At 43.9% G+C, this 22,031-nt stretch overlaps 1 protein-coding gene across 3 annotated transcripts in view; it reads right to left on the bottom strand.

Moving 5' to 3' along the window:
- The window catches only part of IMMT (inner membrane mitochondrial protein), a 51,622-nt gene that overhangs the window by 17,266 nt on the left and 12,325 nt on the right, over positions 1-22,031 (bottom strand). For 2 of the 3 annotated variants that reach the window (XM_040335451.1, XM_040335452.1), the window contains exons 3-10: positions 18,376-18,565; positions 17,365-17,479; positions 13,893-14,027; positions 11,854-11,973; positions 11,043-11,179; positions 10,841-10,944; positions 9,161-9,296; positions 7,152-7,281 (exon numbers count right to left, since the gene is read on the bottom strand). In XM_040335451.1, the coding sequence (XP_040191385.1) occupies positions 7,152-7,281; positions 9,161-9,296; positions 10,841-10,944; positions 11,043-11,179; positions 11,854-11,973; positions 13,893-14,027; positions 17,365-17,479; positions 18,376-18,565 (1,067 nt within the window). The remainder of the gene's footprint in view (positions 1-7,151; positions 7,282-9,160; positions 9,297-10,840; positions 10,945-11,042; positions 11,180-11,853; positions 11,974-13,892; positions 14,028-17,364; positions 17,480-18,375; positions 18,566-22,031) is intronic. The other variant, XM_040335453.1, reaches the window with a different exon arrangement.

The raw sequence follows: 22,031 nt of genomic DNA, 5'->3' as shown, positions 1-22,031 counted from the left end.
GATTGTGTATATATAAGCTTAGTACCGGTACAATCTGCTGGGCACTCTGGTAAAGGTCACTAGGACCTTAATCACATGCACATATCTACTTATCTTTAGTAACTTCAAGGTGACCCCTTTTTCATCTATCACACCACAGTTGAGGGGACCGTTGCCCCCTAAGGCACTCTTATTGCACAGACCTAGTTACCATTCATTATAGTATTTATTATTATTTGTTTTGGTTCACATACTAAGCCATTTTGTATATACTATTCTATAAATAGTTAACTTTAGAGACAGCGCCGCTACCCCCATATCTTTATTTCTTCTACTTCTATATTCCCTCCGGGGAGTATTTAATAGGGGGGGCTGCAGTCCGTTATTTTATTCCATTTATTTATCTATTCCATATTCTATTTACTCCCATACATTTATCCTAAGCGCGGTTTACTCTTTTACTACCACCTCTTGCAGAGCCACTAGAAACAGCAGCGTTATTCTGATCTGGCTGCAGTTTACAGACTTGGTTGATGGACACAGGGATGAATCATAGAGAACTATTCAATTTCATGGCAATGCTACCATTTTCCTAGCAGGTTGGCCTGAAATCTAACAGTAGCTGTCCCCAATAAAACCCAGCAGATGAAGGCAATCCGACAATCATCATGGTGGCCCCATGCTGCCATCGTCTCTTCTAAGGGTCTTCAGGAGACGACTGTCCTGGTGCTTGCAGCCAGACATGTGCCACAGCATCTTCAATCAAGGGTTTGGCTGCAAGAACTCGGGAGAGACAGCGGTCCCCTGATGACATGCTGCAAGGCTTGCTTATTTTCAGATGAATGACCTGAAGCCTCCTATGGTGCAATACACAAACATCCCAGGAGGCTGCGGACTGCTAGGGGGTTATGTCATTCTCATTTAGGCAAGAAACTCAGAAATCGTAAAATTGTAAATTGTGTGAAATTGGGAATGGCGGAGCAAGTCTGCTTTAACATATGCTGTGATAAGGCAGCCTTTTAATTATACAGGCTCCCAAATGCACCATAACAGACCAAAAAGTTTACCTGCTGCATTTTTTGTATCACAGAGCTAAATAGTGAGAGTTACCATGTATTGTGGTGCGCTGCAAAATGTCCTGCCAATCAGAGAGAACCTAGAGCTGCTACCAGGTAAGTACCTTCAGGAGAGAACAGGGTGGGAACATCACTGAATACTACATGGCGTATTCACATTAAAAACGTGCCCACTGTGGGAGGTATGCCACAAGCCCAGCAAAGGAAGGAATAAAAAGATCAGTTTTCAGTGAAAGTTTTCTGCAATGATCTCAATTTGATAAAAGCATTAAACTGAGAAAACACAGCTCAGGACATCCACGGCTTTCCTTTGGGAGGCATTGTGTTAAGAAAATTGCAGTTTACTTCTTTAGGCTTAATTCCCATAAATGTCCAATCCACTGTAGTATAGAACAGATCTTAAAGTGGTATTAAAGTCAATGTAAAGTCTTGTTTTGTTTTTTTAAACCAAACAGGTCTATACTTACCTGCTCTGTGCCATGGCTTTGCACAGGGCAGCCTGAATCCTCCTCTTCTCAGGTCCCTCTTTGCTGCTCCTGGCCCCTCCCTCCTGTCAAGTGCCCCCATAGCAAGCAGTTTGGTTCGGCCCCACTCACTCTCTCTCCTGGTTGGCTAACCGACTTTGATTGACAGCAGCAGGAGCCAATAGCGCCACTGCTGTCTTAGCCAATCAGGAGAAAGAGTCCCAGATGGCCAAGGGACTCATGGACATCGCTGGATAGAGATGGAGCTCAGGTAAGTATGAGGGAGGCTGCTACACACAGAAGGCTTTTATCTTATTGAACGCATTAGGATAAAAAAACCTTCTGCCTTTACAATCCCTTTAAACCCAAATCATCCATTGTGGGGACCTCCAATACAGGAGTTGTGCCACTGGCCAAATCACCAGCTGAAGACAGATGGGGGGGGGGGGAGCCTAAAAGAAAGAAAACTAATGCAGAAACATTTTAGGCTTTGGGTTTAATACCACTTTAACGACCCGCTAATTGTATTAGCAAGCGTCAGCAGGAATTCACAAAGTTTTAGCAGCTATCCAGGTATAGAATACAAAGCTGCCTTCTCACAGTTTAAAGATTTAAAGCGGTGGTTCACCCTCCTTAACATCATTATACCATTACATCCGGCATTGTAGCGCGAGCTACGGTATGCCGGTCTTAAATTTTTAATCCCCGTACTCACTGTGCTATCGATCATTGAAGTTTCCGACTCCCGCAGGGAATGGGCGTGCCTATGGAGAGGGAGGATGATTGACGGCCGGCTCTGGCACGTCACGCTCCCCGAAGACAGCCGGAGTAGGTCTCGGCTCTTCACGGCGCCTGCGCACAGGCTATGCGCAGGCGCCGTGAAGAGCCAAGCCTATTTCTGCTATTTCCGGAGGAGCGTGACGTGCCAGGGCCGGCCGTCAATCACCTTCTCTCACCATAGGAACGCCCATTCCCCGGAATCTTCAATGATCCATAGCACAGTGAGTACGGGGATAAAAAATGTAAGACCGGCATACCGTAGCTCGCGCTACGATGCCGAATGTAATGGTATAATAAAAAATAACATTTTTTTTTTTTTTTTAACAGGGTGAACCCCCGCTTTAATGCAAACTGGTAGGACATATAAACATGAAGTACCAAACAAACACAGAAAAACAATACACAGAGGTATTTGAGATGTAGAAAAATGCAACCTGGAAAGATACAGTTATTACATAGGACTGTGGCAAATATGACAAATACTACACTATATTAATTATTGTAGAAGTCAGGAGAGAGAAAGCCCAATCTAGGAGCCAAAGGGACAATGTGAGGGTTAGGCCATACAACTATGCAAAACAGCAATAAGTCACTCAATCAGAAGATTGACCACCTCCTCGGATATGTGCTCATCATTGCCCTTTGCCTACAGATATTTACACCAATGCAAGTCTACAAGACTTTCTTCCTCCTACTCGCTGAACATGGCCTCCGCCATCCCTGAGAGTGGTAGGGGAAGGAGGATTACCAATCCACAAAGGGCCAGATTCTCAATGGCGTTACGACGGCGCAACACCATTTGCGCCGTCGTAAGTCCTAATCTGGCCCAGGGTATCTATGCGACTGATTCTTAGAATCAGTTACGCATAGATATCCATTAGATCTGACAGGCATAAGGCTCTTCCGCTGTCCGATCTTAAATGCAATTTTTTTTCCCGCCGCTAGGTGTCACCTCGTCGTTTTCCCCGTCTATGCAAATTAGCTATTTACGCGAGATTCCCGAACGTAAGCGCGCTCGACGCAGAGAATTTACGACGTTTCTGTAGCCTTTGCGACGCGTAAAGTTGCCCCTGGGTCTATGAGGCGCAGCCAATGTTAAGTATGGCCGTCGTTCCCGCGTCGAAATTTAAAAATCAACGTCGCTTGCGTAAGACGTCCGTGAATGGCGCTGGACGCCATTTACGTTAACGTCTAAGCAAAGGACGTCGGTGCGACGTCATTTAGCACAATGCACGTCGGGTAATTTACCCGACGGAGCATGCGCAGTACGCTCGACGCGGGAACGCACCGAATTTAAATGGTGCCCGCCCCATTTGAATTGGGCGGGCTTGCGCCGAGCGCATTTACGATACACCGCCGCAAGTTTACAGGTAAGTGTTCTGAGAATCAGGCACTTACGCTGTAAACCTGCGGCGGTGTAACGTAAATCACATACGTTACGCTGCCCAAGAGCAACGTAATTATATGTGAATCTGGCCCAAAGTATATATCCCCCCACGTTCAAAGATGGTTCTACAAAAGAATCCATGGATGTGCAGAGGTCTCATGGACAGCGATGGGTCGTGACATCAATCCTGCCTCATTCACAGCTGTGGTCTTCTCCCTGACAGTGCCTGTGCAGTGAACACCATCATTCCGATTCCTCAGACATATTCCCACTTTAAACTCAGATTAGCCCCTCTGTGGCCCGTTTGTCTCCCAAATGTGGTAAACATGCATGAATTGGTCTGTGATTGTTCTGTTAATTCAACATATAACAAAATTGATAGTGTGTGGCATGCATTATACATAAAGCCAGCATCAGCTGCAGGCACACATTGCAGCAACAAGGCCATTATTCCACTTAACATGCTGATAAATGCAACAAACGCAGTCTAGTTATCGCTGAATTCAGAGAAACATGCAATGTAAATGGGTAATTTCATATAATGAAATTACAGGTTATTCTCATGAATGAAGAATATCTATTACAGATACACATGCAAAACTCTGCTTGATCTTTATTTATACTAATCATTCTCCATCTCCTTTTATTACTAGGCAAGAACAATCTGAACCCACTAGAATCTACCCACCGCCAACACATTGATTCCAGACCAGCCCTCTCAACCAGGGTTCGGTGGTACCCAAGGGTTCCTCTAAGGCCCCGTACACACGGGAGGATTTATCCGCGGATACGGTCTAGCGGACCGTTTCCACGGATAAATCCTCTCGAGGATTTGCGCGGATTTTGATGCGATGGAGTGTACTCACCATCGAATCGAAATCCGCGCCGAAATACTCTGGCGATGACGTGTCGCGCCGTCGCCGCGATGACACGGCGACGTGCACGACGCAGTCATATAAGGAATTCCACGCATGCGTCAAATCATTACGACGCATGCGGGGGATCTCTTTGGACGGATTGATCCGGTGAGTCTGTACAGACCAGCGGATCCATCCGTTGGGATGGATTCCAGCGGATAGATTTGAAGACATGTTTTCAAATATTTATCTGCTGGAAATCCATCGCATGGGAGAAAAATCCACGGAAACAGATCCGCTGGAGTGTACACACCATAGAATCTATCCGCTGAAACACATTCGCTGGGATTTTTCAGCGGATGGATTCTATCGTGTGTATGGGGCCTAAAGGTTGCAAAGGGGTTCCATGATCAATGAGAAATGAATGCTCCTTAGATAAATAACCAAACACCATTCATCTTTTGGCCATCTGGAAGGGGGCATTCTTCCCAATGACTGCAAATGTAAGCAGTATTCTTCCCAGATATCCCACCACTTATTTTGGTGCCAAAAATCAAAAATTCAAGATGCACTTGGCCAAAAACCGAATGGTTAATTTTTTTTTTTTATAATATAATTATATATATTATATTATATTCGAGCCAGCCAGAGGGGGTTGTGCATTGTAATGGTAGTGTCCTTTACTGCCTGAAGTGAGCTGGTGATAAGGGGGTGGGAAGTGTGGGTTGGCATTGTCTCCACTGCCCAGTCACCTGAGCTATTGTGATAGAAGAGGCAGAAGGGGTGTTTGTGTCTGCTCTGTCACCCTGAACTGATCTGGGAGGGGGGGAGGTTGCCGTGTAGCTGGGCCAATTTGATAGGGGGGGGGGGGGATTGCTGTGTGTCCTCCACCCACCTATAGTAGTAGTAAAATATTAAAATTCTGAATTCCCCCCCCCCCCCCCCCCCCCCAGTTTTCCTCCTTTAAAACCTAGGTGCGTTTAAGTGGTTTTTGAGTTACATGACTTATGAAACACCATAAGCACAGTAAAATCGTGGGCGTTTTCGGCGCCATTATCACCACCTTTTTTTTTAATCTGCCACCATTTTCGAACCGCCAAACTTTCGGTGCATCTCTACCACTAATGTACCAGCTGTAGATAGAGCAATTATTAGCAGGGGTTCCCAGAGACCGGCAGGTTATTTCAAGGGTTCTTTGATATTAAAAAAAATGTTGAAAAGGGTTTTTCATTACCAAGAATGTCCTGGCAAGCATCATACAGCTTATATTCGTATGTTTAAAAAAATAAAAAGAAAGAAAAAAAGTTTGCATATATCAAACTAGTGCTGTAAAGTTCTGTACCATGCTCAGGGCCCATCCGCCCTATAGGCTCACTATGCAAGCCGCTTAGGGCCCCACAAATTACTAGAGGCCCTGAGAAGTCATTTTCAGCCCCTCACCCCGCTTCTCAACTCGCTGGCTGCATGGGAGAAGAGGTAAAAGGTCAGTACCCTCCGCTTCTCACTTTAATGTAGGATGTCATTTCTGACAGCAGAACACCCCTCCCCCGCTTCTCAACTTTAATTTAATGTGAATTGTCATTTTGCTTAGGGCCCCAGGGAGGTCAGGATTGGCACTGAACATTCTCAATCTTTAAAAGAGACCCCGTCAGCATGCCCATGTAATGCAAGATGACATTGTCTCCAAAAAGTCCATCTTTTGAACCTTTTATGCTCATCTTACCTGTGCTCCCTCACAGCTCTGTACTCTACAGCTGGTGCCAAGAACGGCTGGGAGAATACTCAAACCAGGGACAGCATACACAAAACATCTTTGTAGTCTGGTGTGCCCCGTCTGCATCCCTTAGTGTACTGTGTTCATTAACCAATGAAGGGGAGCACAACATGAGGGGCTCCAACCTCAGGGCCTTCTGAGAAATCCAGGGTTGGAGCCAAGAAAGAAAACTTGAACAAGCATGGCTGTAGCTTTTTATGTTTATAGCTGTAAGATATAGCAGGTTTTCCCCATCTAATGCATTTCCTGAAATAAACCCAGATAAGTCACCCTAAACACTGTAACCACTTCCTGACCACCTGTTTAAATGCAATGCATCCTAAAACAAAAGCAACAAAATAAGATGCAAAGAAAGGCAGCGTTGTAATTACAGGACATACTGAATGTCGATCAGGACAGGAAAAAAACGCTCAAAATTAGATTACTTATGTTGGCACTGACTGATCTGTTGTAACAGCCAACATAAGAAGACAGAATCACATGACTGCTCTCTGCCATCACCTCAGACATCTCAATCCCTACGCAACAAAACTAAACAAAATCACAAGACACTTTAGCATAGCAGTTCCAAAAAAAAATGATTGAGGATTAAAAGAAGCGACAAATCACTGGGGGGGGGGGGGGGGGATGCACAAGCGCTGTGCCAGGATTTAAATGAACCTAGCAATATTCGACACATATCTATAAACAAAGAAAAGTTCTCAGAAGACTGGATATACCTTCTGCACACCCTTTTGTCACACATTTAAAAAAAATATTTATTTAATATACAAAGAGGAGGATAAAAGTGCACTTTGTGATCAGGCTGCACAGCCAATAGGAAGAGACACTTACTGAGGCCCTTCCAGCCAGACTGCACCTCTGGGGTGACACTGTCCAGCTCTTTCTGGAAGTCTTCTCTTGCCACGGCCACCAGTTCATGGTACTTGGCTACGATCTTTGCCTCCGACTGGGCTGCCTGTACCTGTAGTGAACAAAGATACTATTAACATTCACCTTTTTCCCAAGCATATGCCCCCCATTCACCCTTAAGACGAAGATTATGCAGTGTACGTATTTGATGCACTTCTATTTGCATTTTTATTCCTTACAATAATTTTAATATGTAGTTACATGCATGCTTTTGCATGATACAGTATCTCACAAAAGTGAGTACACCCCTCACATTTCAAAGGTTAGGTGGAGGAGTGCAAGGTCTCCAACATCCACCAGCTCTGTGATGTCATCATCGAGGAGTGGAAGAGGACTCCAGTGACAACCTGTGAAGCTCTGGTGAACTCCATGCCCAAGAGGGTTAAAGTAGTGCTGGAAAATAATGGTGGCCACACAAAATATTGACACTTTGGGCTCAATTTGGATATTTTCACCAAGGGCCAGTTCACACAAGCAGTTTCCGGTACAGAAACTGACCAGAAACTAAATGCATGGTGTGAACTAGAGCCATTGGAATACATGGAAAACACTGTGCATGCATTTTTAGTGCAGAAAAAAAAGCGCATGGAACTGAACAGAACTGCGTCTGGTGTGAACTAGCACTTAGGGGTGTACTTACTTTTGTTGGCAGCGGTTTAGACATTAATGGCTGTGTGTTGAGTTATTTTGAGGGGACAGCAAATTTACACTGTTATACAAGCTGTACACTCACTACTTTACATTGTAGCAAAGGGCCAGATTCACAGCGGAGATACGACGGAGTATCTCAGATACTTCTGAGTATCTATGCGACGGATTCAGAGAATCAGTTACGCATAGATATCCCCAAGATCCGACAGGCGTAATGGTTTTACACTGTCGGATCTTAGGATGCAGTACCGCGGCCGCCGCTGGGGGGAGTTTGCGTCGTAAACCAGCGTCGGGTATGCAAATTAGGAGTTACGGCGATCCACGACGGATTTTCGCGTTCGCTACGTCGCCGCTAGTCTAGTTTCCCGTCGCAAAGTTAGTCGTCGTTTTTGGTGCCTTAACTTTACACAGCCCACGTATGTGCTGTATAAAGTATGGCCGTCGTTCCCGCGTCGAAATTTAAAATTTCACGTCGTTTGCGTAAGACGTCCGGGAATACGGAAGTACGCTACGCACGTCGCCGATCGAAAAAATTACGTCAGGAATTTTGAAACTGAGCATGCGCAGTAGGTCCGGCGCGGGAGCGTGCCTAATTTATATGGCACACGCCCCTTTAAATTACGCGGGCTTACCCCGGCGTAATTTTTCACGCAAGTGCTTGGTGAATCAGGCACTTGCGATGAAAAATTGCGGCGGTGTAACGCATCTATGATACGTTACGCCGCTGCTATTCTACCTGAATCTGGCCCAAAGTGTAATTTCTTCAGGGTTGTCATATGAAAAGATAATAAAATATTTACAGAAATATGTACTGACTATTGTGAGATACTGTACTATTATTCACACCCTATGAAAAAAAAAAAAAATAGTAATAATGCTAAAAACATATGGCTGAACTCCAACTTCACTACCTTCAGTCTTGCAAAGTTGTGCAGGCTCCCTTACTGTACTAAAATTGCTTACTAGGATTTCACTGCACAATGTGAGCTTTGTACAGTGTGCATTAAAATCTGCAGCAAACCAGGGAGATATTCTATTTTCTACCTGAACACACAACGTGATTAAGCCCTTCCTTCAGCCTCTGGCTGGAGAACATCCAGCATCATCTAGCCCCCTTTTAATCATTGGTTTTGGTAGGAAGAGTATTACGTCTTAGGTATCAGATTATGGTTTAGTTGAGGCATCAAAAGTGGCAACATTTTGCTTTTTGGGTTCTTGGTGCAGAATACCAAAGTCTACAAAAAAAGAACCAAGAAACATATACAAAGTAGAAGATGTACTTTTTTGACAACGTTATCCAGGTCCACGATCATACGATGGAGGTTCTCTTCGGCTGAAATAATGTGAGGCTTGGCTCCATTAAGAGCGTTCTTCTTGGCATCATCAATAACACCCTTCATTCGTTCCAGCTCCTCCCTACAAAAAAAAAAATGTTCAGACAACAGCAGAGAAAAATGTCAGATGTGCCAATTTTTTTGATAATGAAAGTCAAACTACATGCACACACAATAGACAAAATTAATGCAGCTTTGCATTTATTAGCACAAATAACAAATGTATTATTTTAAATGCAAGCAGCGCAAATGCCTAAATTTGACCTGGTATCACGTTTTTACAAACTCCTGTACAGCAGAGCTCATACTAGAAGAGAGAAGTAGCACAAAGAGCAAGTCGGGTGTGCTACAGTGCTCATGACCTAACAAGGGGGACAGTGCAGAGTAACCAAAATGAGTTCATCAGTGACCTGTAAGTATTACTTTACTGCAACAGAGAATAATCAAGTCTTCTCTCCTGCTAGACAGTGCTGGGAGGCTGCACTAATGGGCATTAATTAGGTGGCACGGATAGGTGGCACTGACTGGCATCACTTATGGGCACCAATTGGTGGCACTGCTGGTGCTTTCCTGTAATCAGGAGTCGCCACGATCGCCGCGGTGCACAATAGCGGCCATTCTGGGAGGTTGGCCTATGATGGCGCCCCAGAACGAGAGCCACACCGCCCCTCCATTATTTGATGGTGGGTGGGCAGACGGCAAGCGATTAAGATAAAAAGAAAAAAACTTCTGCCTTTACAACCACTTTCATAAAAAAATAAAAAAAATTTAGCATAGAACTTTGTCACTGGAATTATACTAGAAATAAAGACAAACTAGACCAAGTCATCCATCAAGTACCCTAGATATTAAGAGGAGATGTAGTGCCAAATCTCTTTTGGCCCTACTTCTCCTGTGGGTCACATTAGTGCACTTATTTCTGCACTTCAGTGACCCGTGTTCAGCAAACAGCAGCCAAAAGCCCATTGTCGGATGACGTCACTGAGCTGGTCAAGACACTGGAGGGATTTCCTGCTCACTAAAGACCGAGAACCGAGTGACCAGTGCATTTAATTGCTCAGTTCTCCGTCTTACAGGCAGCGGGGGACAGAAGCAGCATCGGAGCGAGTACTGTATGTAGGTTTATTGTTTTTTTTAATTAAATCCCACACTTCTCTTTGAAGGTAATGAGGGTAGAATAATTCTAAAAATGCTAATTACATGGCTGTGTTTGGCTTCAATACCACAGAGTCCATGACCCAGAAGTAGCATGCAGCCCAGGAGTGTCAAAGAAAAGTCAGCAATTCTCATATCTAAACTTGATCCAGGTCAGTGACAAAGAACCATTACTACAACCAGGCAAATGGTATTCCCAGGAGAGATCAGCAAAAGCTGATAAAACTAGGTATTAATATTAGGGTAAACTTATTCACAATGCAAAGCATAGTCAGAACATGCATATGCACTGTGCATATACAGTATATATATATATATATATATATATATATATATATATATATATATATATATATATATATACACACACACACACACACACACACATACACACACACACACACACACACACACACCCCAGCAAGAATAGCTGAAGCTCATAGATAAAAGATAAAAAGCATGAATACGAACTTTGCTTTAAGAAGAGAATCTGCTGCTTCATCCACAGCTCTGCTGCGCACCTTCAAGGCATCCTCCAAATCCCTCCACTGCAAGGACTTGTGCTCTGCAGGAACCTGAAAAAGATTCAAACAATGAGTGTGGAAGTGAAATGCAGGCAACACCCACACATTGAAAGAAGTAGAGCACCTCCTGTATCTGGGGTTCTGCTCACCTGAGTGTCTTCCATGGCCTCTCTCAGTTTCTGGGCGTGGAAGTTAACGGCTTGCACTGCAGCCTCCTGGGATGAGATGGCTTGGAGTGTGATCCGGGCAGTGCCACCCAGTGCTTCCTCCAGGACTGCGGCTATAGCTATACAACAACATAATTTCATAGCGTAAAAACAAAATATTTACAATACAATGTCTTTTATTATTGTAAAAATAGAAAACCGACCACAAGTCAACCAACTGCTTTTTGTACAGATTATTCAAACGATTATTATAGATGTGACTTAACGGGTGTGTGAACATTCGCTTCACAACCTAGTAAGCCACTGACTCCGTGAAGTCAAACCTTTGGACCAAAAACGTATTCCAAGTCAGTCGCTCAAAAAAAAAAAAAAAAAAAAAAAAAAAGAGTGAAATTTGGAATACTGTCCAAGTCAGTGATTCACAAAGGAGGGAAACTAAACATACTGAATCCCAGCTTCCCAGATGAAGCTTGTCCCCATATATTCCCACTGGAGCATCAATAGCATGGACTGCCTTACTGGCCAACTGGAACGCATATGTGTTAGATAGGGGACAGCAAACTTCGACAGTACTAGTCACTACCAAAGCATTGTCCAACCAGAACAGACTGAAGCGAATGAAAGCCACTGCAGGTATTTGCAGCAATCCAATTGCACTTAATTTGGGTCAGCAGCTGACTGTGTGCTCCGTCTTACTCCACAGCTACTAGTCCTTCATTAAAAAGATGGGCGAAACGCTTTAAAAATGATCAAGTCTGTAAGGTAAATAGCCTTAAAACGCGGAATAACTTACAGTCTATCTTCTCCCTCTCTGCCTTGTCTTGCTGAACAAGGCGAGCAGCCACCTCCTCTGCAGGCCGTTCCTTCAGATGGTGTTTATCCTCATGCTCACACTCCTTACAGTGCTCAGCTTCTGAGGGGGGAATCAAAAAAGAAAAATCAACTATTCTGGATAAAACCCATTTAAAAAACACACACTGGTGAGCCACGTTTATCTGTGTTTTTTTTACATTAGAGCTAGTCCCCGTCCCCCCCCAGGCAAAAAAAGTAGATAACAGCCTATGTGTGCATGGACACATAGGATAACATGCTGGCGAGTTTGACTGTAGGAAAAAAACAAAACAAAAAAAATCCCACCTATGAAGCCAAAAACAGAAGCTGTAATAACACCAAAAATCGTGTGCATTAAGCCTTTTTTTTTTTTTTAATACATTTTCATGAATATATAAATATAGAACAGTAAAGTTAGCCCAATTTTTCGCATTACGTGAAAGATGTTACACCGAGTAGATACCAAACACGTCACACTTTAAAAATTGTGCACACTCATGGAATGGCGACAAACTACGGTACTTAAAAATCTCCATAGGCAAAGCATTAACATTTTCTACAGGTTACCAGTTTAGAGTTGCAGAGGAGAATTATTGCTCTAACGATCGTAGCAATACCTCACATGTGTTTTAAATCTCTGTTTACATTTGCGGTCGCGACTTATGTATGCGTTCATTTTTGCGTGGGAGTACGGAGGGATGGATCGCTTTTTATGGGGTTTTTTTTCCAATAAAAAAAAAAAAAAAAAAGTATAATCACTTTAATTGCTGTGAGAAGGAATGAAACATCCCTGTGACAGTAGAAGTCAGTCACAGGTAGGGCCAAAACAACTAATCGATTATGAAATTAATCTATTACAATTTTCATATTCGATTAATCGGCCAGTAACATAATGGGGTTAAAACAACTAAAATTAGCCCTTTATAGTACAAAAAAGCAAATCGTTACTGTAAATATTACTTTCACTGTCCCACAGTAAAAAAATGAACCCCTTACAGTAGCGATTATTTGCGCTTTTTGTACTTATTTTTGTTTTTTTTAACCATTATGTTACTAAACATCTCAGGCCTGGGTCACACTTCTGTTTTTTTCAGAAACACACTAAAGTTCATCTACATGTTTTCCTATGGGACATGTTGACGTCCATGATTTTTTTTTTCAGCTGCTGCGTATTTGGAAAGGGCGAGGACTTAACGCAAAACAGTGCTATTTTTTTTTTTTTTTTGGTTCAATATACTTCAATGGAGAAGCTGCAGAAAAGCATGTAATGTGTTTTTGCAGCAATTTGTGTTTTGTAATTTGCCCAACAATAAATTGGCCCAATTTTTTTTTTAAATGTTCATTTTTTTTTTTAAGGCTATTATCAGATTAATCGATTAATCGAAACAATCGGCCAACTAATCGATTATGAAAATAATCATTAGTTGCAGCCCTAGTCACAGGTACTCTTTATGGAGGGATCTGGGGTCTATAAGAACCCAAATCCCTCCTTTGCATTTAAAAACATTAAAAAACGCCAAGTTTGGCCGCGTTGACTACTGTAATTTTTTTTAAATTTAGCACCTTTAAGTCTTTTGTAAACCGGAAGTGATGTCATGACATCACTTTCGGGTTACTAGATCCGAGACCTGATGGAAGCAGATCTCGGCTTCGTTCGTGTCTCCGGCCAGTTGGCGGACGTGGCGGCTGGTCGCTCGGACAACCTAGTGGGACAGGAAGGCCTGGGCGAGCCGCAGAAGAGGGGGCACTAACCTACAGATTTAAAGCACCCATATTCCTAACTCACAGCTCTCATGGCCAATGTGTTATGGCATATTCTACTCATAACACCACTTATCCTTTCTTTACACTTTTACAGGACTGTTTTTCACAGAGGTCTATGCTTAGCAGTGAAATACCACATCTAAGTGAGCAATCACAAGGTCATTACAAGTATTGGGACGAGCATTGTTCAGACACTTCCAAAGTCCTGACACTAGATGTAGCAGTTGTGGACAGTACCTGAGCTACCATGGTGTTCTGGTTTCTGCTCCGTTGCTTTCGGTGCCTTGGAGGTCGCCTCTTCATGCACAACAGGAGCTGGGACTGAAAGGGCATCACCGGTTGCAGAAAGAATCTGTGCTACATGCAATGAAGCTAGAAAGAAACAAGTAAATTAATACACTGAAAGCAACAGAAATTATTTTTTACATAGTGCTGACAAATTCCACCAGTCTCTGCCCCTAGAGCTTACATCCAAAACACAGTGATGAACACAGAGCCGATTCTGGATGGAGGGCATGTGGCACGCAAGCATATTTTACAATTTTTGCAAGTGCTCCTATTGGCTGTTGAACCACTAACCTCAGCAATGCTGGTAATTAATTCTAAGCACCAACGCCCCCATGCTTTGCAAAAATGTCAGCGACAGTCATGTTTTAGAGGCAATATGAAATAATATACCTCCGCTATTAGCCTGGTTATTGCACCCAAGTGATGTAGCCGACAACGTACCTGGAAATGAAGCCTGATGTGTCTTACTAATAGATATAAACACACCAGAGCTGGAAACAGAAAACCTTTGCTCTGTAATATTTTGCTTTAGGGCCCTTTCAAACTGCTCTGTATCAAAATCACACTAAGGGCCGGTTCACACAGGTGCGATGCGGGAAATCCTGTGAATCCAGTGCGGGTTACTGCATCGCACCTGAATCACTGGCAGTTCACACTGCTCTCTGCAAACCGCTCCTGGTGTCAAAGTTAAGGACACCCCCAGATCGGTTCACAGATTGCGATGTGAACTGTGAATTTGGACAGGAATCGGATCGCATGGGTGTAAACAAAAAAAAAGGGGAGGGATCCTGCACAAGTTTGGTCCAAATGCGATGCAAATTCAGCCATACAATATGTATGGCTGAATTTGCATCGCACAGACATTGCATGTGATCTGTCCAGCAATGCGGTGCGAATCACATGCGATGTCTGCAATTGCACAAGCCCTTGAAACGCATGCGTCTACCGCGATTTTGCCGTTTCAGATGGGTGTCCTGTACCTGTGAAAAATGGACAGGAGACTAAAAAAAAAATGCACTTTGCTGTGTGCTTTTACCGCGATTTCTATCTATTCAATAAGATGCGCAAGTTTTCAAAAGCGCGCCAAAGATGCATCCTGCAGGACTTCAAGACGCACCGCGCCCACACCAGTAATTCTCAGATATGAACAAAGTATATCCCTTTATAGTGTGCGTTTGTCTCTATTAAGAGACACTAACATTTCTGTCTGCTGCCTGGTTCTTCTGCCATCAGCATGAATCACTTCTGACACTGAGGCCGGGTACACACGGACAAACATGTATGGTGAAAGCGGTCCGTCGGACCGTTTTCACCATACATGTCTGCCAGAGGGCTTCTGTACGATGGTTGTACAGAAGTCCGCGCGTAAACAATACGCGGGGCGTGTCCGCGGTGTCGCCGCGTCGATGACGCGGTGTCGCCGCGACAATGACGCGGCGACGTGGGCGGCCCGCCTTTAAAATGCTTCCACGCATGCGTCGAAGTCATTCGACGCATGCGAGGGACGGCGGGCGCCTGGACATGTACGGTAGGTCTGTACTGACGACCGTACATGTCCGAGCGGGCTGAATTCCAGCGGGCTGTTTTAAAACAAGTCCAGGAATATTTGCCCGCTGGGAAAAGGCCCGGCGGGCAAATGTTTGCTGGAATTCGGCCCGCTCGCGCCCACACACGACCAAACATGTCTGCTGAAACTGGCCTGCGGGCCAGTTTCAGCAGACATGTTTGCTTGTGAGTATGGGGCCTAAGAGAAAAAATGGTGATGGGAGGACGCTCCAGCTGATTGACAGTCTCAGCTCTGTTCCTGTGTGCTTTGTGAAGGGGGTGTATCCCTTCCCTCCAACCACCCCTAAGAGCTCTCCTCACTGAGCTGTGCAGAGTGTAACCTCAGCTCTCCACCCCCTTATTTCTGAACTCTCACCCAATCTTTAAAATTCAGTTTGTTGAATAGATGTAGAGAAGACAGATAAACCAATACAACTTATGGAACGTAATAAGATGCGTGTACCACCTGAGGATAGTCCCTCCACACAGTATATGCAAGGGTTTACAACCATTTTAAGATTCTGGGGAATGCAGAGTAGCCCAAATCTCACAAGATGACGCTGCAGCACAGTTCAGGTTGGTCTTGTGAAATTTGGGTTACTCAACAATCTGAGATCTGACCAGGGGGAGAATGTTGTCGTCACCCTCACCTAGGAGCTGGAGAAGTAATAAAATGTGGTTCCCAGATATATTAACACCTGTAATCATTTCTGACAGTCAACATTAAATGGATTTAGAGGGCACCTTGCTTGGACCTAAAAAAGTAATGACCATATACTGTACATTATATAAATATAGCCCTGCTGACTGCAGGTTGGCACAGAGACAATATACAAGACAGCCCAACGTTTACAGCATGCTAATCATAAGAGGTCTACAAACTCCCCTCTCCACACTTCTTTCACAGATCTCTGCCTGGAATCTCACATGACTTCACAGACATTGGGGGGAAAGATAAAAAACAAGTACCATCACCACCCTGTGAGGTATAAGACTACTGTGGTACAAGGTAGAAGAAATCCTGGACGGCTGTACTCCAAATTTAATCCGCTTTATTAACATGTAAAAAAAATCCAAGGCAGTGCACCATATAGTGGGGGGAAAAAAAGCAAAGTTGACACGTTTTGTGCATTGCTGCTTAGACCTGACCTTGATAGGTTATGAATAAGCGCTAATGCACGAAACGTGTCAACCTTGCTTCCCTTGATAGGTTATGAATAAGCGCTAATGCACGAAACGTGTCAACCTTGCTTCCCCCCCCCCCCCACTGTTTGGTGCACTGCCTTTGGATTAAGAGAATTATGTTTGGCGTGCGGGCCATCCGGGATTTCTCTTCTACCTTGTGTGCAGCATGTAAGCTGGGTGAGCACCCTTCCGAGAGGTGTGCGAGATGTTGCAGCGTGGACTGACCTAAAGCAGCGGTATCTCTGAATGAATGACTTGTATAGCGCTACTCATGCGAACTGAATCGCCTCTGGGCGCTTTTTCCAGCCAGTGTCAGCTTGGCTGGTGCGGTCATTTTACCCCGTAGGATCGTGACACACAGATATACATATATATACTGGGCCAATTTTGGACAAGATCCAATTTACCTACCAGCATGTCTTTGGAGTGTGGGAGGAAACCGGAGTACCCGGAGGAAACCCACGCAGGCACAGGGAGAACATGCAAACTCCAGGCAGATGTTGTCGTGGTCGGGATTCGAACCAGCGACCCTTTTGCTGCTAGGCGAAAGTGCTACTCACTACACCACTGTGCTGCCCTCTTGTTGCTATACTGTAGTACAGGGGCTCCAGGAAACAAATTGTATACAGCAGTTAATGCAGGATGTGTGCCCCCACCCTCCAGCCTTTATTTTGCCACACAATGGATTTACCTTCTGAACTTTCACTGCCTGCTGGTGGTGCCCCTACAGTCTCTTTTTTAGGCTGTTTGGATTCTTTCATTACTTCTGCAACCGAGGAGATTTTTAAGGGTCCAGTCTTCTCATGCTGAAAATGAAAACAGTTCCTTCAAATGAAGATCAAACATAAGAGGATATTTGAAGAGCAGGTTATTCCATGTGGAGTAAAGCTAGACACACACGGCTCGATTTCCTCTCATTTAGCTTGTGGGCTTACTGAAAACGGTTTGATTCCCATATCGCTGCCAACAGCTTGGACAGGATAATCTCCACTACCAGCTATTGGATTCAGCAGCCGTGACAGCCACCTACAAACCATGGGATCAAATAAATAAAAAAAAATTGATCTCCAAACCCAATTGATCTCTGCCAGCAAAAGTAAAATTCAGTTTTTTTTTTTTTTGGTTTCAGAGAAATAAATAAGTCAGCAGCTACAAATACTGTAGCTGCTGACTTAATATTAGGACACTTACCTGTCCACAAATCCAGCGGTGTCTTCACCTCAGCCGATTTTTTAATCGACTCTCGGTGCTGCCGCCATTTCTTGTAAAGGGAAAAAATCGGCAGTGAAGCCTTGCGGCTTCCCTACTGCGCATGCGTGAAGCACACTGCAGTTTGTGAATAGCCCGGCGGGGGAAGGCGGACTTCCGGGTGACTTGGCCACGGCAAGGTCAGAAGTGGGAGTGGGTACCTCTCAAAACCAGATAACCACTCCACCCTCCGCCCCAGAAAGGTGGGGGCGCAAACAAGCTGAGCTTCCCCTTTTGGATGGAGCTCCCCTTAAAGAAGCATACCAAAGAAACTCCCACAAGCAAGGAAAAAAATGGGGGATATTTTATTACTTTTACATGCTCTCAGCAGTTAATCTACCTGTGCATTGTTAGCCTGCTAGCTTTCTAAACACGTGTGTATGGTCATTCATTGTGTATAGACCTGTATTGACCACTGGAAATTTTTAGAGTAAAACTATAGGCAAAAGCTTACCGGTTTCTTTGGCACTGGCAGGTTGTAGGGTGCAGGTCCTAGTGCAAGATCAAAAAGTTTGTCAGAGTAAGGTATGGACTTTTCAACATTTTCACGGAACTTTGGATCCCAGTGAGCATAGAGCACGGTGCCCCCAATGCCACCTGCAGCAAACAGTAGCCCTGCGCCAACAATCTTCCCAGCTGAGGGTCTGTAGAGAAAAGATTGAGGATGTGAGCAGGCAACATTCCACTGCAAATCATTTGTTTATATATTATTGGTTATTTATATACTGCATCTCTGAGCTTGTACCCACACAGACTTATTGCTATAGATCCTAGTAGTTTTTCCTTGCATTGGCAAGTGCAGTGTAACAAGGTTGTATTAGCGGTTAGTGCCATATTTACAGTGTATGTTTTTCTTAACACTGAACCTCTCTTATTTGCTACCTTTAGAATGCTTTCACAGTGACAGCGCCCAGGCATTAGTGGTAAAACACCGCTATTTTTTTCACTTGTTCAAGTGAAAAGGATCCAACAGCTCCACCTGCTGGCTGGTCATAGACAGACAAGCATGGTTCACATGCAAGATTTCACAATTTACCCAATTTTTTTATTTTTATTTTTTATAGTTTTCTCCATAATATACAAACACCATTTGTTCCTCCTAAATTAATTAGTACATATCCTTAAAAATAAAAATACTAGATAAAAGCCAGTAATAATCCCAAGGATGGGTGGACGTCATATGACGTCCTGGGCTTTGTGAGGGGATATCTGAATGATGCCTGCAGCTAGAGGCATCATTCAGATATCCTTTGCTGGCAGATTCTGTGCACCATAAGAACGATCATAGCGGCGGTTCCGCCGCTTGATCGTTCTTATAGGCGGCGGGAGGGGATACCCCCCCTTCCCGCCGCCATCTGGTGCTTCTCTGGGCTCTCCCGTGCCATCGGGGGCCCGGACAAAGAATCGTCTGGTGCCGGATGGTAAGCATAGAGATGACTGGTGACCATGTGGTCAACAGTCATCTCTATGACCATCGGAGGCCCAGGCGCGATGTGATGATGTCACGCCTGGGTTCCCAGAAGTAAAAGCCGCGATTGCGGCTAGTAAGCATGAGATCGGTGAATTTTTTTTTCACAATTTCATGCTTTCCAGCCTGGAGGAGAGATGTGGGGTCTTATTGACCCCGCATCTCTCCATAAAGAGGACCTGTCACACACCTTTCCTATTACAAGGGATGTTTACATTCCTTGTAATAGGAATAAAAAAAAAAAAAAAATTATATACATATACACACACACACACACCCCTGTCGCGAACGCACACAAAGTACTGCCCACCTATGTAAACGCCATTCAAACCACATATGTGAAGTATCGCCGTGTGCAACAATTCTAGCGCCAGACCTCCTCTGTAACTCTAAACTGGTAACCCGTAAAAATTTTCAAAGCATCGCCTATAGAGATTTTTTAAGTACCGAAGTTTGGCGCCATTCCATTAGCGTGCGCAATTTTAAAGTGTGACATGTTAGGTATCCATTTACTCGACGCAACATCATCTTTCATATTTAAAAAAATAATAAATTGGGCTAACTTTACTGTTTTGTTATTTTTTAACTCATGAAAAAAAAAGGCTTTTGAAAAATGATTGCGCAAATACCGTGCAAGATAAAAATTTGCAATGACCGTCATTTTATTACCTAGGGTGTTTGTTAAAAAAACATATATAAATGTTTGGGGGTTCTGAGTAATTTTCTAGCAAAAGAATGACGATTTGTACATGTTGGAGAGAAGTGCCAAAATAGGCCAGGTATGGAGGTGGTATAAAAGCCCTGTATTGAAGTTGTTAAGCATTGGTATGTCATGCAAAAGTGTTATAGCTGTAGGTCACAAATATAATGTAAAAGGGAACAATGTAAAATGTATGCAGCAGGATAGTTTAGCTTTGATCTTTCTGGAAATTGCATTATGTAATGTGAAAGGTGAAAACATCTGACCTGACAAGGCATGTGCCTCCAGCAACAAACTTATTAGAGTGACAAGATCTACACTTCCTATTCTGGAGCTCAGATCCTAAACCTGCGCACACCTCTCAAACAATTACAAGTGGAAAAGCCTAAGGGCCCATTCACCGTATGGGCGTGGCAACACTGCAGCTCACTATTTTGTGGTGAATTGCTTTATAGGCAAATGGTGCTGGCAATGCATTAAGGTAAAGTATGATCAGCCTTTAGAATCACCTTTTAAAAAGTAAAGACATTTTTTTTTTTTTTTTACTTAGATGGATGATCAGTTTTGAGAGTTCTGTAAGCAGAGATTGCGGCTAGTAAGCATGAGATCGGTGAATTTTTTTTTCACAATTTCATGCTTTCCAGCCTGGAGGAGAGATGTGGGGTCTTATTGACCCCGCATCTCTCCATAAAGAGATGCGGGGGGGACTGTCAGTCACTGGCTCTCTGCTCCTCACTCACTGGAGCGCTGGGCTGTAGAGGGGACGGCTGGCTCAATGGCTCGCTGAGAGGCTGAGCCGGGTGTCAGCAATCGAACATCACCAACGGTTTTCACATCTCCCGGAGAAGAGAGCTGCTGACTGTCAATCAGCAGTGCTCCGCTCTCTCCTGCTGTGAAGGGGCGGAGAGCAGCCATTTCATCGGCTCGCCAAGAGGCTGAGACGGGTGTCAGTCCAGCTGATCCAGACTGTCGGCATGACGTGGTGCCTGGACTGATTTCTGCAACGTCAGCAGAGAGTGGACTTCAGTCTGCTCTCTGCTGAAAACGGGTCACAGGAGTCCAAAATGAACTGCACTCCTGTGACCCAAAGGAGAAGCTCAGCCTGATAATCTATTTGTTAGCTTTCTAGAGCTGATCAAGACAGTTAATGAAAAAATATCCAAAAGGGAGAAGGAGGAAACATTTTCTTGTAAGATAACAGAACAAATGATTTGAGTAATTGGTATGGTATTAGTACGAAAAGAATAAATAAATAAGTGACCAAGACCACGCATGCTCAGAAAATAAAGCATACAAATACATCACTTTGAAAATTGTATCCCGTCTCGGGAAAATTTTCATAACTTTAGCAACCTTTTCTAGCAAGCAAAAAAAAAAAAAAAAAAAAGCCGATCATTTGTCAGATATTCGGTGGCAACACATAGATCGAAGTTCAGCTGCTTCCTGATGAACTGGCTGAATTTTGATCAATCCATGTCCAGCTTAAAATCGCACTTATATCCCTAAGCTAAAGGTTGCAGGTTTCTGAGAAGTGTGACTAGAGCTGCCATACAAAAGGAATACATGCCAGGGTCAATTTTGTTTTGTATATTTGTCAAGTTCAGAAATGTTTCATCTAATAGATAGTCATATAACCCCCCCCCCCAATATACTGGCACACTAAATACACACACACACAATTCATTTTTAAATAAAAAGGCAGGTAGTCTGACTAGTTAATTTTTGTGCTCATTACAAGATATAGAATACCAGAAGAAGTGAGAGAAGCAGCCCAAGGGCTCTTTCACACGGACGGACCGTATGTCCGCCCGTGTGGGACATGCATTGATCCCTATGAGATAGCGGATGTCAGCGGATGAACATCCGCTGACACCCGATCTCATCCGGGTCTGCAATCCTACCGATTCTGCAGAAGGAGGAAAACCCTATTTTTCCCATCTGT

The sequence above is a fragment of the Rana temporaria genome, chromosome 1 (assembly GCF_905171775.1).
Source record: "Rana temporaria chromosome 1, aRanTem1.1, whole genome shotgun sequence".
Lineage (NCBI taxonomy): Eukaryota > Metazoa > Chordata > Amphibia > Anura > Ranidae > Rana > Rana temporaria.
The sequence above is the reverse complement of the archived record's forward strand: the minus strand, read 5'-3'. Positions and strand labels throughout refer to the sequence as shown.